This window comes from Pseudophryne corroboree, chromosome 11, assembly GCF_028390025.1.
Source record: "Pseudophryne corroboree isolate aPseCor3 chromosome 11, aPseCor3.hap2, whole genome shotgun sequence".
Classification (NCBI taxonomy): Eukaryota; Metazoa; Chordata; class Amphibia; order Anura; family Myobatrachidae; genus Pseudophryne; species Pseudophryne corroboree.
The window spans coordinates 209,707,986-209,722,052 of record NC_086454.1 but is presented as its reverse complement, the minus strand read 5'-3'; the positions used below and the strand labels follow the sequence as shown (position 1 = coordinate 209,722,052).

Genomic DNA, 14,067 nt, shown 5'->3' with positions numbered 1-14,067 from the left:
CTGTGGCCCCTTGGGATCTGTTGGTGGTTCTGGAGGCCTTGCAAGAGTCTCCGTTTGATACTCTTGCTTCTGCTGACCTTAAGTGGCTGTCCCTTAAGGTGCTGTTTTTGCAGGCTATTGCTTCAGTTAGAAGGGTCTCGGACTTGGTTGCCTTATCCTGTAAGTCCCCCCATTTGAATTTTCATTGTGACCGGGCGGTTCTTAGAACGCGACCGGGTTATTTACCCAAGGTGGTGTCTTTATTCCACCTTAACCAGGAGATTGTGGTTTTGGCCTTTAATTCTTCTGAGTTGTCTTCCAAAGAGCGGTCTTTGGATGTGGTACGGGCTCTCCGTATCTATGTGAAGAGAACATCCTCCATTAGGAAATCTGATTCTCTGTTTGTACTGTTTGGTTTTCACAAACGTGGCTGGCCTGCTTCCACGCAGGCTCTGGCCAGTTGGATTAGAATGGTGCTTGCACATGCTTATGTACAGGCTAGGCGTCCAGCTCCTGCTACAATTAAAGCCCGTTCTACTCGGTCGGTTGGACCTTCTTGGGCGGCCCACCGTGGTGCGACCTTTGAATAATTGTGCAAGGCGGCTACGTGGTCCTCAGTGAACAAGTTCATGAGGTTCTATGCCTTCGATACTTCTGCCTCCCAGGATGCTTCCTTTGGACACCGGGTTCTTGTGCCCGCTACAGTGCATCCACTCACATAAGGAACTGCTTTAGGACATTCCCAATGTTAATGCTTGTGAAGTCCAATGTACTCCGCAGCAGAAAATGAGATTTAGGGTAAGAACTTATCGTTGTTAAATCTCTTTCTGCGAGGTACACTGGGATCCACAAGGTGCCCACCCTGACGCACTTAGCTTCTTTGGGTTGGTGTGGCATTAGCCGCTGACACCCTCTCCTGTGGTGAGTGTGTGGTGGTGTTGACTATGAGCGATTGTCGTCTCTGGCACCTGCTATTGCATTGGGCTGGTTAACGAAACTGAGCTCCTGTGCACGGACGCAGGGTGATACAGGAGGTGGCGCTATGCATCTTGGGAAGAAGGTCAGAGCTTTGAGCCTGTTGGTGCCTCGGATCAAGATCCTACTCTACACCCCGATGTTAATCCTTGTGGAGCCCAGTGTACCTCGCAGAAAGAGATTTAACAACGGTAAGTTCTTACCATAAATCTCATTTTTTTTCTGTATTTTGTTGGTTTGGTGAGCAGCAGGAGGGTTTTACATTTTCAAACAATGTATTTTGAAAGGAAAATTTTCAAATATAAACTCAATTTTAGAAACATCATAACTAAAAAAAGATGTGGAGCAAAAATTTGTCAATAAAATAAAGTTTTCTCAATTTATTTTAAGCAAATAAAGAAATTGGTGTATCTGGTTTATATTATTGTTATAGCTTTCACTTATACAATGTTACCATTGTACCTGCTGTACCTAAACTGTTTTAAAGAAATGTGCACGTTCAGGGCCTCTGCAAGGACCTGAGGGTAAATGAGATTGAGCTAGTATCTGATAGTAAACCCCAGGTAAAACAGAGGTAGGTGCCAATGAAACATGCACCTACAGTATAACACACAACAGGCAGCTACTGAAATAATTAAAATAAATATTAATGTAATATATAGAAGAATTGTAAGTTATCTATAAGGTTTTGTTTTACAAAGTATCTTCAATTATTAGTGAGGTTTTAGCTACTGTATATTAGCACTTTGCAATTGGTTACATAAAACCACTCTCTATGTAGGCCATTACTGCATGTGTTGTATTATTATAATCCTGCCTGCCTATATGTGATCACCAGTCTATTATGGAATTGAATACTGTATACTTGCTATTTACCGATATTTGAGTGGCACAATCCAAGCCGTAACTAGACATTTTGGTGGCCTGCAACAGAAAGAGCATTGGTGCTACCCTCTAAATCTGAAATAGCGATAGTGTGCTTCACAGGGAAGGTGCGTGGCCACAGAATATTACCAATTCACATTACACCACACAGTAGTGTCCGTTATTCACATTACACTGTCAGGCGATTCTCCATGATGCACAGGACAGCTACACAAATTCAAATTACATACTTTACCAAAATACCAAGATTTTAGTGGGTCTTAAATTACAGGGTAAGGCAGGGGTGGCCAAACAGTCGATCGCAATTGACTGGTCGATCGCGGACATGCGACCAGTCGATCGCGATCCGCCGCCCATCCACCCTAAGCTGCGCCTCTCCTGCCTGCCGCCCTGCCACTCAGTCTGGTCTCCGGCAGTGACGGCGGAGTGTATAGCTCAAATCAGGTGCCGGTTCGTTAGCCAATCAGAGCTCGCGGACCGGCGCCTGATTTGAGATATACACGCTGGCGTCACCGCTGGAGACCAGACTGAGGGGCAGGGCTGCGCTCTCCACACAGCACGGTGAGCACTACTATGGGGGCATATCTGGCACTGTGGGCATATGTGGCACAGTGGGGTCATATGTGGCACTGTGGGGGCATATATGGCACTGCGGGCACATGGCACTGTGGGGCATATCTGTAATATGGCACTGTGGGGGCATATCTGGCACTGTGGGGGCATATCTGGCACTGCGGGCACATGGCACTGTGGGGACATATCTGTAATCTGGCACTGTGGGGGGAATATCTAGCACTGTGGGCACATGGCACTGTGGGGTCATAGCTGTATCTGGCACTGTGGTGTCATATCTGGCACTGTGGGGGCATATCTGGCACTGTGGGCACATGGCACTGTGGGGGCATATCTGTAATCTGGCACTTTGGGGGCATATCTGGCACTGTGGGGGCATATCTGTATCTGGCACTGTGGGGGCATATCTGGTACTGTGGGCACATGGCACTGTGGGGGCATATGTGTATCTGGCACTGTGGGGGCATATGTGTTTGAGGTTTTTACCTGTGGGGGTCAATGTGTTATTTCATGCGAGACAGTCATTACACTCTGTGCAGCAAGGCTGTCCCTTTTTTTTGTTATACCACGCCCACTTTTTGTTATAACACGCCCACTTGTTTGTTATGCCATGCCCTGGTTGCGCGCTATTATTCCTCCTAGGTAGATCACGAAAGCTTTTTAGCTTTCAAAGTAGATCGCCGACTCCAAAAGTCTGGCCACCCCTGGGGAAAGGCATTGATACTAAGCAATTAAGTTTTCATATAACAACAATTTTTGTAAACAGACCAGTTTAAAAGGAAAAAAAAAAAAAGCGTGTGATGCACGAGACAATGATCACTTTCTGGAGAATCACCCTGTACAGTAATGTCTGTTATTCACAATTCATACACAATAGTGTCCGTTATACATGTTACACCACAATAGAGCCCCTTTTACAAATTACTGTATGCCACACAGCAGTACCCCTTATATACATTATACCCCATATTACCCCTTATATATGTTATGTCACACAGCCTGTCTTCATTTAAATAAGATTATAGAAAACAAAACAAGAAGACATTTATCATTTAGTGGTCACCTGCTACATTAGTACCTTATCCACAGCACAGTAATATTATTATTATTATTATTATTATTACAGGTTGAGTATCCCATATCCAAATATTCCGAAATACGGAATATTCCGAAATACGGAATTATTGGAGTAAGACTGAGATAGTGAAATCTTTGTTTTCTGATGGCACATTGTACGCAAACTTTGTTTAGAACACAAATTTATTAAAAATATTGTATTAAATGACCTTCAGGCTGTGTGTATAAGGTGTATATGAAACATAAATGAATTGTGTGAATGTAGACACACTTTGTTTAATGCACAAAGTTATTAAAAATATTGGCTAAAATGACCTTCAGGCTGTGTGTATAAGGTGTATATGAAACATAAATGCCTTCTGTGCTTAGATTTAGGTCCCATCACCATAATATCTCATTATGGTATGCAATTATTCCAAAATACAGAAAAATCCGATATCCAAAATACTTCTGGTCCCAAGCATTTTGGATAAGGGATACTCAACCTGTATTATTATTATTATCATGCCTAAATGTCATTTAATTTAAATGGCTGCCAAACGTCCTTCTCATTCCTCCTCCTCATCATTTTTCCTTCTCCTCATTATCATCATCATCATTCTGCCTCATTTCCCCTCCTCATCATCATCATTCTTCCTCCTCATTTCCCCCTCCTCCTCATCATTCCTTCTCATCTTCATCATTCCATCTCTGTATAATCATTCTTCTTCATTCTTGCTCCCCGTCATCATTATTCCTCTTCCTTATTATCATCCTCATTTCCCCCTCATTATCATTATCATCATCATCATCATCATCCATCATCATCATTCATTCTCATTTCCCTCCTCATTGTCCTCTTACTCATTTCCTCGCTCATCATCATTCCTCCCCATCCTCAACATCATTCCAGGGGTCAGGACGTATTTAAGGCAAGATGCTGTGCTGTTTTTCTTTTAGTTGCACCCAGCTATGGCTCCTTAGGCCACAACTTCACTATGTAAGAAAATACATATTGGTATCCCTAATGCACACATAGTGAAAAATAACACTACATAATATCAGAAAATGCACAGATTTTGGTTGCTTACATCTGCAGAAATAGGGTTAAGCCACCAGGCCAAATAGCAAGGTGTCTCTGTCTCACTGGGGGTCCCTAACACTAGGTATGGGTCTGGGGCGCAGGTCCCCATCAGGCCGGCACAAGTTGGCCACCCCAGGGCAGCACACAGGGTGAAAATAAAGAAATTAGTAAGGGTTAATTAAGAAGCACCTGAGTGACATCATAATCTGACTGAGCAGCTTGACAATAAATGTGTATTACAACTTCACTATGCCCTGCAGCAGTCACTGAGTCTGGGGAGACTTGATGACTTTTCTCCCTTCAGACACTGCAGGAGCTGGAGGCAAGAGCAGGGGAAGGTGAAGCTAACTCATCTCAGTCATTAGGAGTCAGGACAGCACAGTGCACACTAATAAGAGATGAAGCTATATGACTGCCACTCAGATGTATATTAGTAATATACATTGCAGCAGGTGCTCTGTAGATTGCGGTGGACAATTTCCACCCACAGGGCACCTATACTCTGTGCTGCCACACTGACCGCACCACCCTAGTTACAGCCCTGGGCACAATATATTTTTTAAATTTGCAATTAATTTAAGATATTTAAAACACATACACAATCTTCATCTTGTAGCAGCTGGACAATGCGATGAAGAACTTCTGCCACAGAGGTGCTAAAATAAAAAGAAACTCGTTATTAACACATGCATAAAATGCACAATTGTAACATCATTTTATCTTAAGAACTGCTTTGTACTCTAATCTTAAAGGTGTCTACACAGAACTAAAATTGTATTTTCTCCCAACTTGAAGAACTTACAGAGGTCCTATATTCGGAGCTGCTGCTACTTGTGAGATATACTGGCCACAATACCTAACCAACAATCAATTCTGCTACTGGACATAGCAAGCTACAGTATGTTACAAATGCATACAGTACCTCTCAACAGTCTTTTTGGGACTGCCCCGCTGTCCCACTAGCGGGTTGAATTTTCATACTGGAGGAGGGGGGTTTGGAAGGGGGAATCACTGTCATCCTGCTAGTGACATAACTGTACGCACAACATCTATTCATATTACAGAGATAGCCTGAGGTCAACCCAGCATCTCTGAGAGTGCTCAGCATGCCCCCACAGTAATGAAAACTGAGTCTTCAGAGTGTGCAGGGTCCTGTTTCCAGGAGCAGCAATTTTGGGAGGTATACAAATGTAAGCGCCCTGTAATTCACTCCAAGCACTTCACACAAGAAAAAAATTAGTTGTTGTAGCATTTAAAAGTAAATTATTTTCTTGTTTCCCATGGGTGTGGATCATTATATCTACACTTAAAAGGTCTACAGTCAATAGGTTGACCACTAATGGTCAAAATGCATTAGGTAAACAGGGCAAATAGGTAGACAATAGAAAAGGTCAACAGGGTCAAAAAGTCGACATGGAAATGGTCGACACATAAAAAGGTTGAGACAATTATTTATTATTATTATTTTTTTTTTGGGGGGGGGGGGGTTATCACAAAAAGTCCCATTAGTGTACCGCGTCCCCTCACTTGGCTTGGTTCTCACGCCATGCTTTGGCCAAGGTTACTATACCCAATCGTAGTCTATGTAGATGGTAGAGTATGAGGAAGTTGATAAAAAACAAACAAACTTGTGTCGACTATCGTGTGTCAACCATTGTCAGGTTGACCTTTGAAACCCGATGACCTTTTGAATCTGTTGACCTTTTGAATTGTCTATCTTTTACATGCTGACCTTTTGACCCTGTCGACCTAATGCATGTCGACCATTAGTGGTCGACTTATTGACATTTTTAGTATAGATCTATAGACTGGATACCGTTTCCCATGGCAGTAGAATTGACCATTGATCAACAAATTAGGGAGGTGAGTAGGCATGAGTGACTGATAAAAGATACCAAATGACCAGGGATTTTATATTTGAGAAAGGAAGATACAGTACACTACAAGTTCAGTTACTAGGTGGTGGTATACTATATATATTTTTTTTTATTTATTTTATGCCACATCTTGCATTGTTGTATTTTCAGCAATACATATTTTTTTTTTTTTAGCAGAAGCTTCTCAGTGAAGTAATGAGAGTGACATTGCAATGATGCCAAGAGTGTATGGTACATACATGTAAATTGTAATTTCTCAAAAGTATTGCCATTGCCAATGTGTAAACTTAAGTATGTTAACAGGGGTTGGGGCTGAAATGCCGGTGGCCAGAATGCCATCCGCAGCATCACGCTGTTTAGAATCCCAACAGGGGTCGGGTAAGCATGCTACCCCTCAGCCCCTAACCCTCTCTTACTACAGCCTAAACCTAAAGGGCCCCATTGTCATGTCTCTGGATTTGTCTGTCCCCGGCGGGGGCGCTAGTGGGTCAGTGTTGGTGCGATGTATAAGGCGGGGAGGCAATATAAAGGTCCTGCGCATAAGCGCTGATATTTATTAATGTTAAGCAGATGGAACAAATACTGAATATGATGAAATCGGTAATGAAGAAATCAATGACAGATAACAGAATCCAAATAACATAAAAGTCTCTTGCAGCAGAACGTAAATAACTTGATAATGAAATGCAGATGAAATAACAGAACTCCAGTAGTATTTGAAAATACACAGTCTCTGAATAACACAGGATAAATGGATAATGATGATGAAAGCAGAACTCCGGAATATATGAGTAAATCACAGTCTCTGTTTAAAGCACAAATCCATATAGCCACACTTAGGCTAAAAGCAGGAGACAGTCTCTAAGCCAGTAGATGTTATGCGGCTGAGTTTGCACAGATGGTAAGCTGACAATTAGTGCACAGGTAAGTAATAGGAAAGAACACCTGAGGAGAGTCTCTTACTGCTGATTGGTTTTGAAGCTGGATGTAGCTGAAGTCCGGAGTAACAGGAGAGCTGTAGTAGAGGAATCTGGAACCAGTGAAGTATCCACAAAGGAACGCCGGGAACAGGAACTGGAGAACTAGACATAGGGTATGTGACTCGTCCGAGGCGATGAGAGTGAGCCCCGGACAGGAACTTATACCCCTTGCCCTGCAGTGATTGGTCACAGTGTTCTGGCTGGAAACTCAGGCCTGGATTGGAAGCAGGAATCACAGCAGCATCCACACGGACCGGATGCCGGCACACAGCAGAACACAACCGCAGGGCCAGACTCAGGAGCACTCAGTGACACGGGAAATGAAGCTCGCGGTCAGCGCATCTGTACAGCCGCGGCTGGGGCCATGACCTCCGGAGGCCTGCACACCAGCACGCTGGTAGGTGAGACGCAGCTGACCGCCGATTCCTGACAGTACCCCCTCCTTTATGGGTGGACTCCGAACACCCACGAGGCTTGGCAGTGAAGAGTCTGTGGAAGGCTTGTACCAACCGTGGAGCGTACACATCCGTAGCGTTGACCCAACTTCTCTCTTCAGGACCATATCCAGACCAGTCAATTAGGTATTGCAAATGACCGTAGCTATGACGAGAGTCCAAGATCTTTTCCACCTCGTATTCCACGCCCCAATGAGTTTGTACCTTTGGGCCTACTGGAAGCGCTCTCTGGAAACGATTGAGAATTAGTGGTCTGAGAAGAGAAATATGGAATGAGTTGGGAATTTTCAAATAGGAAGGCAGTTTTAATTTATAAGCCACCGGATTAATAACACTTTCTACTGGGAATGGTCCAATAAACCGTGGGGCAAATTTAATCGAAGGAACTCTGAGACAGATTCCGAGTAGATAACCAGACTTTGTCGCCTGGCTTTAAACTGGGAACAGCTCATCTTTTTCGATCAGCAAACATTTTATACCGCTGAGAAACCTTCTGAAGAGACAGATGAATCTTCTTCCAAATTTGAGAGAACCGCTGAAGAGCAGAAGCAGCTGCGGGCACGTCTATGACAGATAATTCCTGAAAATCTGGTACTCTAGGATGTTGACCATAAACTGCGAAAAAAGGAGTTGTATCTGTGGAAGTATGATATCGGAAATTATGAGCAAATTCCGCCCAAGGCAATAAATCTACCCAGTTATCCTGTGAAGAGTAAATATACAGTCTTAGATAGGTCTCAAGCTCTTGATTAACCCTCTCCGTCTGCCCATTTGTTTGAGGGTGATAGGCCGTAGAGAACTTAAGTTTGACCTGTAGCGCAGAACATAGAGCCCTCCAAAACTTTGCCACAAACTGCACACCACGGTCAGATATTATTTCTGTTGGAAGTCCATGTAACCTAAAGATTTCACGAAGAAATAACTGTGCCAGCTTGGGAGCAGAGGGTAAACCCATGAGTGGGATGAAATGTGCCATTTTTGAAAACCTATCCACCACCACCCAGATGGTATCATATCCATTAGAGGGAGGAAGATCGGAAATGAAGTCCATTGATAAATGAGACCAGGGGCGTTTGGGAATGGAATTTGGTAGCAATTGGCCTGCAGGAGCCTGACGAGGAACTTTGTGCTGAGCACATTTGGGACATGAAGCTATGAATTCCTGAACATCTACTTTCATATGAGGCCACCAATAAGTTTGGGACAGAAACTTGAAAGTTTTTAAGACTCCATGGTGACCAGTAAATTTAGATGTATGAGCCCAGGACAGGAGGTTTGGACGAAGCTCAGGGGAGACAAACATCTTGCCTGGAGGTGGAACTTGGGACACCCCTGTAGCTGCGAACACCACAGGATTTAATATGGGTCGAGCAGCTTGTTCTGATGATTCTTCAGTTGAGCTCATAGAGCGAATTAATGCATCCGCCTTAACATTTTGTGAGCCAGGTCTAAACATCAACTTAAAATCAAAATGAGAAAAGAATAGGGCCCACCTTGCTTGTCGGGGATTCAGACACTGTGCTGCCTTCAAATAAAGAAGGTTCTTGTGATCTGTGTAGATGGCAATAGGGAATCTCGCACCCTCCAGCAGATATCTCCATTCTTCAAGGGCCAATTTGATTGCCAACAGCTCCTGGTCACCGATGGTATAGTTCATTTCTGCGGGCAAGAATCTACGAGAGAAAAACCCGCAAGGGTGAGTCTTACCATCAACGCCCACTTGTGACAGAACTGCGCCCACGCCAACCGTTGAGGCGTCTACTTCCAAGATGAAAGCCTTGTTGACATCTGGCTGTTGTAACACGGGAGCTGAAATAAAAGCCTGTTTTATTTTATGAAAAGCAGACAGTGCCTCATCAGACCATTGGGAAGGATTTCCCCCTTTTCGGGTTAGGCAGGTAACTGGGGCTATTAATGTGGAAAAGACCTTAATAAACTTCCTGTAGTAGTTAGCGAAGCCAATAAAACGTTGAACTGACTTGAGTGTTGTTGGAAGAGACCAGTTCTCTATGGCTTCTAGTTTAGCTGGGTCCATTTGAAGGTCTGTTCCGGAAATAATGTATCCCAGGAAAGGTAATGAAGAAGCTTCAAACGTACATTTAGATAGTTTGCCATACAGATGATTCTGCCGAAGACGTCGAAGAACCTCTTTTACCTGTTGGCGATGAGTAACTAAATCACGGGAAAATATCAGGATGTCATCGAGGTAAACAACCACACACTTATACAGGAGATCTCTAAATACTTCGTTGACGAAGTTTTGGAACACAGCCGGGGCATTACTCAAGCCGAAGGGCATCACTAGATATTCGTAGTGGCCGTCACGAGTATTGAAGGCGGTTTTCCACTCATCACCACTTCGAATCCTGATTAAATTGTAAGCCCCGCGAAGATCCAGTTTCGTGAAAATGGAGGCACCTCTGACTCTGTCAAACAGCTCTGTGATGAGGGGTAACGGGTAGCTGTTTTTAATCGTGATGTCATTTAAACCCCGATAATCAATACAGGGGTGTAGTCCTCCATCCTTTTTCTTAACAAAGAAGAATCCTGCACCGGCCGGAGAAGAAGATGGACGGATAAACCCTTTTTGTACATTCTCCTTAATATATTCGCTCATTGCTTGAGTTTCTGGAACTGAAAGAGGATATGTTCGCCCTCTAGGTGGCTTGCTCCCTGGAACCAAATCAATGGGACAGTCCCATTCTCTATGAGGCGGTAAGACATCAGCAACTTTCTCACTGAAGACGTCAGTGAATTCCTGATAAGCCTGTGGAAGACCAGACTGGGGCTTTACACTTGTGGATTTTATTGGACATACTTGAGCTAAGAATGACTGGAGACAGGAGGAACTCCACGCCGTCAACTGTAAGGTAGACCAGTCAAATTGTGGATTGTGCAATTGAAGCCAAGGCATACCCAGTACAATCTCATAGGTAGCTTTTGGTATAACCAGGAATTGGATGAGCTCAGAATGCAGGAAGCCCACTCCCAGAACTACCGGCTTGGTCTGCAGGGTGATGGATCCTTCAGCAATACGGCTTCCGTCTACGGCAGTAAGATAAACCGGATGAGACAGCTTTGACACTGGGAGAGAAAGTCTATCCACTGCAGCTTGTGTAATAAAATTCCCAGCAGCACCACAATCCACTAAAGCAGACAAGGACTGAAGTCCATCTGGCATTTCCAGAGTGACAGGCAATATTAAATCTTGAGATGAAGGAGCTTTATTCAAGGTCCCTAACTTGACTCCTCCTTTGCAAGTTAGGACCTGGCGTTTCCCGACCGAGCAGGGCAGGAGCCAATCAGATGACCATCCGCAGCACAGTAGAGACACAGTCTTCCCTTTAATCTTCTGGACCGCTCCTCAGGTGTTAAACGAAATTTGTTCACCTGCATAGGTTCGTCAGCAATGATAGGTGGAGACTGTACAGGAGGCATAACTCGTTGCTTGCGAAGATCACCTCGAGAACGTTCACAGGCTCGCTCGCGTACACGTAGATCTAACTTGACACAGAGAGATTAGGGCCTCCAGTTGCTCTGGTAAATCTCGAGTAGTCAATTCATCCTTTATGCGGTCAGACAGACCATGCCAGAAGGCGGCAACCAATGCCTGGTTGTTCCACTTCACCTCTGATGCCAATGTCTGGAACTGGATGACGTACTGACCTACAGTACGTGTTCCCTGGCGGATCTGAAGGAGGTCTGAAGAAGCAGAAGTCGTACGCCCAGGCTCGTCAAAGATGCGTCGGAATGCGGCAACAAACTCTGTATAATTATTCAGTAGTGCATCTGATCGCTCCCACAGCGGAGAGACCCAATTCAGAGCAGAACCAGCTAACAGAGAGACAATATATGCAACCTTTGTTCTAGGTGTTGGAAAGTTCTGTGGTTGCAATTCAAAGTGGACTTCGCATTGATTCAAAAATCAATCCACAACATATTTTAGGATTACCATCGAATTTATTTGGTGTAGGAAGATGGATGCGAGACATTGGAATAGGAGCAACTGGAGAGGTAGAAACTATGGAACTAGGAACAGGAGCAGAAACTGATGAGGACACTGGAGGAGCTGAGGTTGAAAATGACTGTTGCAGAGTATCTAAACGAGAAGACATTTCCTGCAGGTATTGTATAATCTGCTGCTGCGCAGCCTCTTGACCATCTAGTCATGATACTAAGCCTTGGGGTGTCCCTGACCCCACACTCTGACCACCGTCCGGGTCCTTGGGCCTCGGACAAACTGTCAGGCCTCTGGATTTGTCTGTCCCCGGTGGGAGCGCTAGTGGGTCAGTGTTGGTGCGATGTATAAGGCGGGGAGGCAATAATAAGGTCCTGCGCATAAGCGCTGATATTTATTAATGTTAAGCAGATGGAACAAATACTAAATAGGATGAAACCGGTAAAGAAGAAATCAATGACAGATAACAGAATCCAAATAACATAAAAGTCTCTTGCAGCAGAACGTAAATAACTTGATAATGAAATGCCGATGAAATAACAGAACTCCGGTAGTATTTGAAAATACACAGTCTCTGAATAACACAGGATAAACGGATAATGATGATGAAAGCAGAACTCCGGAATATATGAGTAACTCACAGTCTCTGTTTAAAGCACAAATCCATATAGCCACACTTAGGCTAAAAGCTGGAGACAGTCTCTAACCCAGTAGATGTTATGCGGCTGAGTTTGCACAGATGGTAAGCTGACAATTAGTGCACAGGTAAGTAATAGGAAAGAACACCTGAGGAGAGTCTCTTACTGCTGATGGGTTTTGAAGCTGGATGTAGCTGAAGTCCGGAGTAACAGGAGAGCTGTAGTAGAGGAATCTGGAACCAGTGAAGTATCCACAAAGGAACGCTGGGAACAGGAACGCAGGAACTGGAGAACTAGACACAGGGTATGTGACTCGTTGTCCGAGGCGATGAGAGTGAGCCCCGGACAGGAACTTATACCCCTTTCCCTGCAGTGATTGGTCGCAGTGTTCTGGCTGGAAACTCAGGCCTGGATTGGAAGCAGGAATCACAGCAGCATCCACACGGACCGGATGCCGGCACACAGCAGAACACAACCGCAGGGCCAGACTCAGGAGCACTCAGCGACACGGGAAATGACGCTCGCGGTCAGCGCATCCGTACAGCCGCGGCTGAGGCCATGACCTCCGGAGGTCTGCACACCAGCGCGCTGGTAGGTGAGACGCAGCTGACCGCCGATTCCTGACACCCATACACTTATGCAACCACATGTCGCAGGCGATAGCAGTCCTTCTGCATACAATGATGTATCTTGGGCGATCCCAGCCATGCTCCCAGGTCGGACCTGATTGAATGTGCAGCACATTCAATCTGGAGGATCTGATCCGATGCTCAGAGGGAACACGCATCGGATAAGATTGGATCGGAAACACCTCAAAAATGCCTGATTTCACCCGATATATCAGGAAGAATTTGCGAAATCGGATGAAATCGGGCATTATCGCTCTAATGTATGCGGTCCTTAACCCTCACCTCTCGCAGCCTAACCCTAACAGTCCATAGTGGTGCCTAAACCTAAACCTCCCCCTGCAGCCTAAACCTAACCCCCCTCTGCACAGCCTTAAACTAAATGCCTCCTTCCCACATCCTAACCCTCCCCTCCCCCGTGGCTTACCTCTCCGGCAGGCCGGCAGTCACTCGATCGGGTTCCTGCTTGTCAGGATGCCGGCGCAGGCATTGTGATCTCATTCGGGATGATGGCGCCGGAATTCTGACCAGTGGGGATCATTCCCAGTTGTTCGCTCGTTGTCGATTTTCGCTACACTGCGATTAGTCGCTTACTACGCATGCGCAAGGTTCGCAGAGCGCATGCACTTAGTTATTTTACACAAAAGTTAGGTATTTTACTCACGGCATAACAAAGCTTTTTCATTGCTGTGCTGATCGTAGTGTGATAGACAGGAAGTGGGTGTTTCTGGGCGGAAACTGGTTGTTTGATGGGAGTGTGCGGAAAAACGCAGGCGTTCGAGTTGAAAAACGCAGAAGTGGCTGGAGAAACGGGGGAGTGGTTGGGCAAACGCTGGGTGTGTTTGTGACGTCAAACCAGGAACGAAAAGGACTGAGCTGGTTGCAATGGCTGAGTAAGTCTGGAGCTACTCAGAAACTGCTAAGAAATTTCTATTCGCAATTCTGCTAATCTTTCGTTCGTACTTCTGCTAAACTAAGATA

At 44.9% G+C, this 14,067-nt stretch overlaps 1 protein-coding gene and 1 long non-coding RNA gene across 2 annotated transcripts in view; one reads left to right on the top strand and one right to left on the bottom strand.

The window, feature by feature from the left end:
* The window catches only part of LOC134969339 (capping protein, Arp2/3 and myosin-I linker protein 3-like), a 1,162,896-nt gene that overhangs the window by 187,947 nt on the left and 960,882 nt on the right, over window positions 1–14,067 (bottom strand). Inside the window, exon 16 of the mRNA XM_063945252.1 lies at window positions 5,151–5,208. Within this exon, the coding sequence (XP_063801322.1) occupies window positions 5,151–5,208 (58 nt within the window). The remainder of the gene's footprint in view (window positions 1–5,150; window positions 5,209–14,067) is intronic.
* The window catches only part of LOC134969341 (uncharacterized), a 104,698-nt gene that overhangs the window by 60,045 nt on the left and 30,586 nt on the right, over window positions 1–14,067 (top strand). The window lies entirely within an intron of this gene.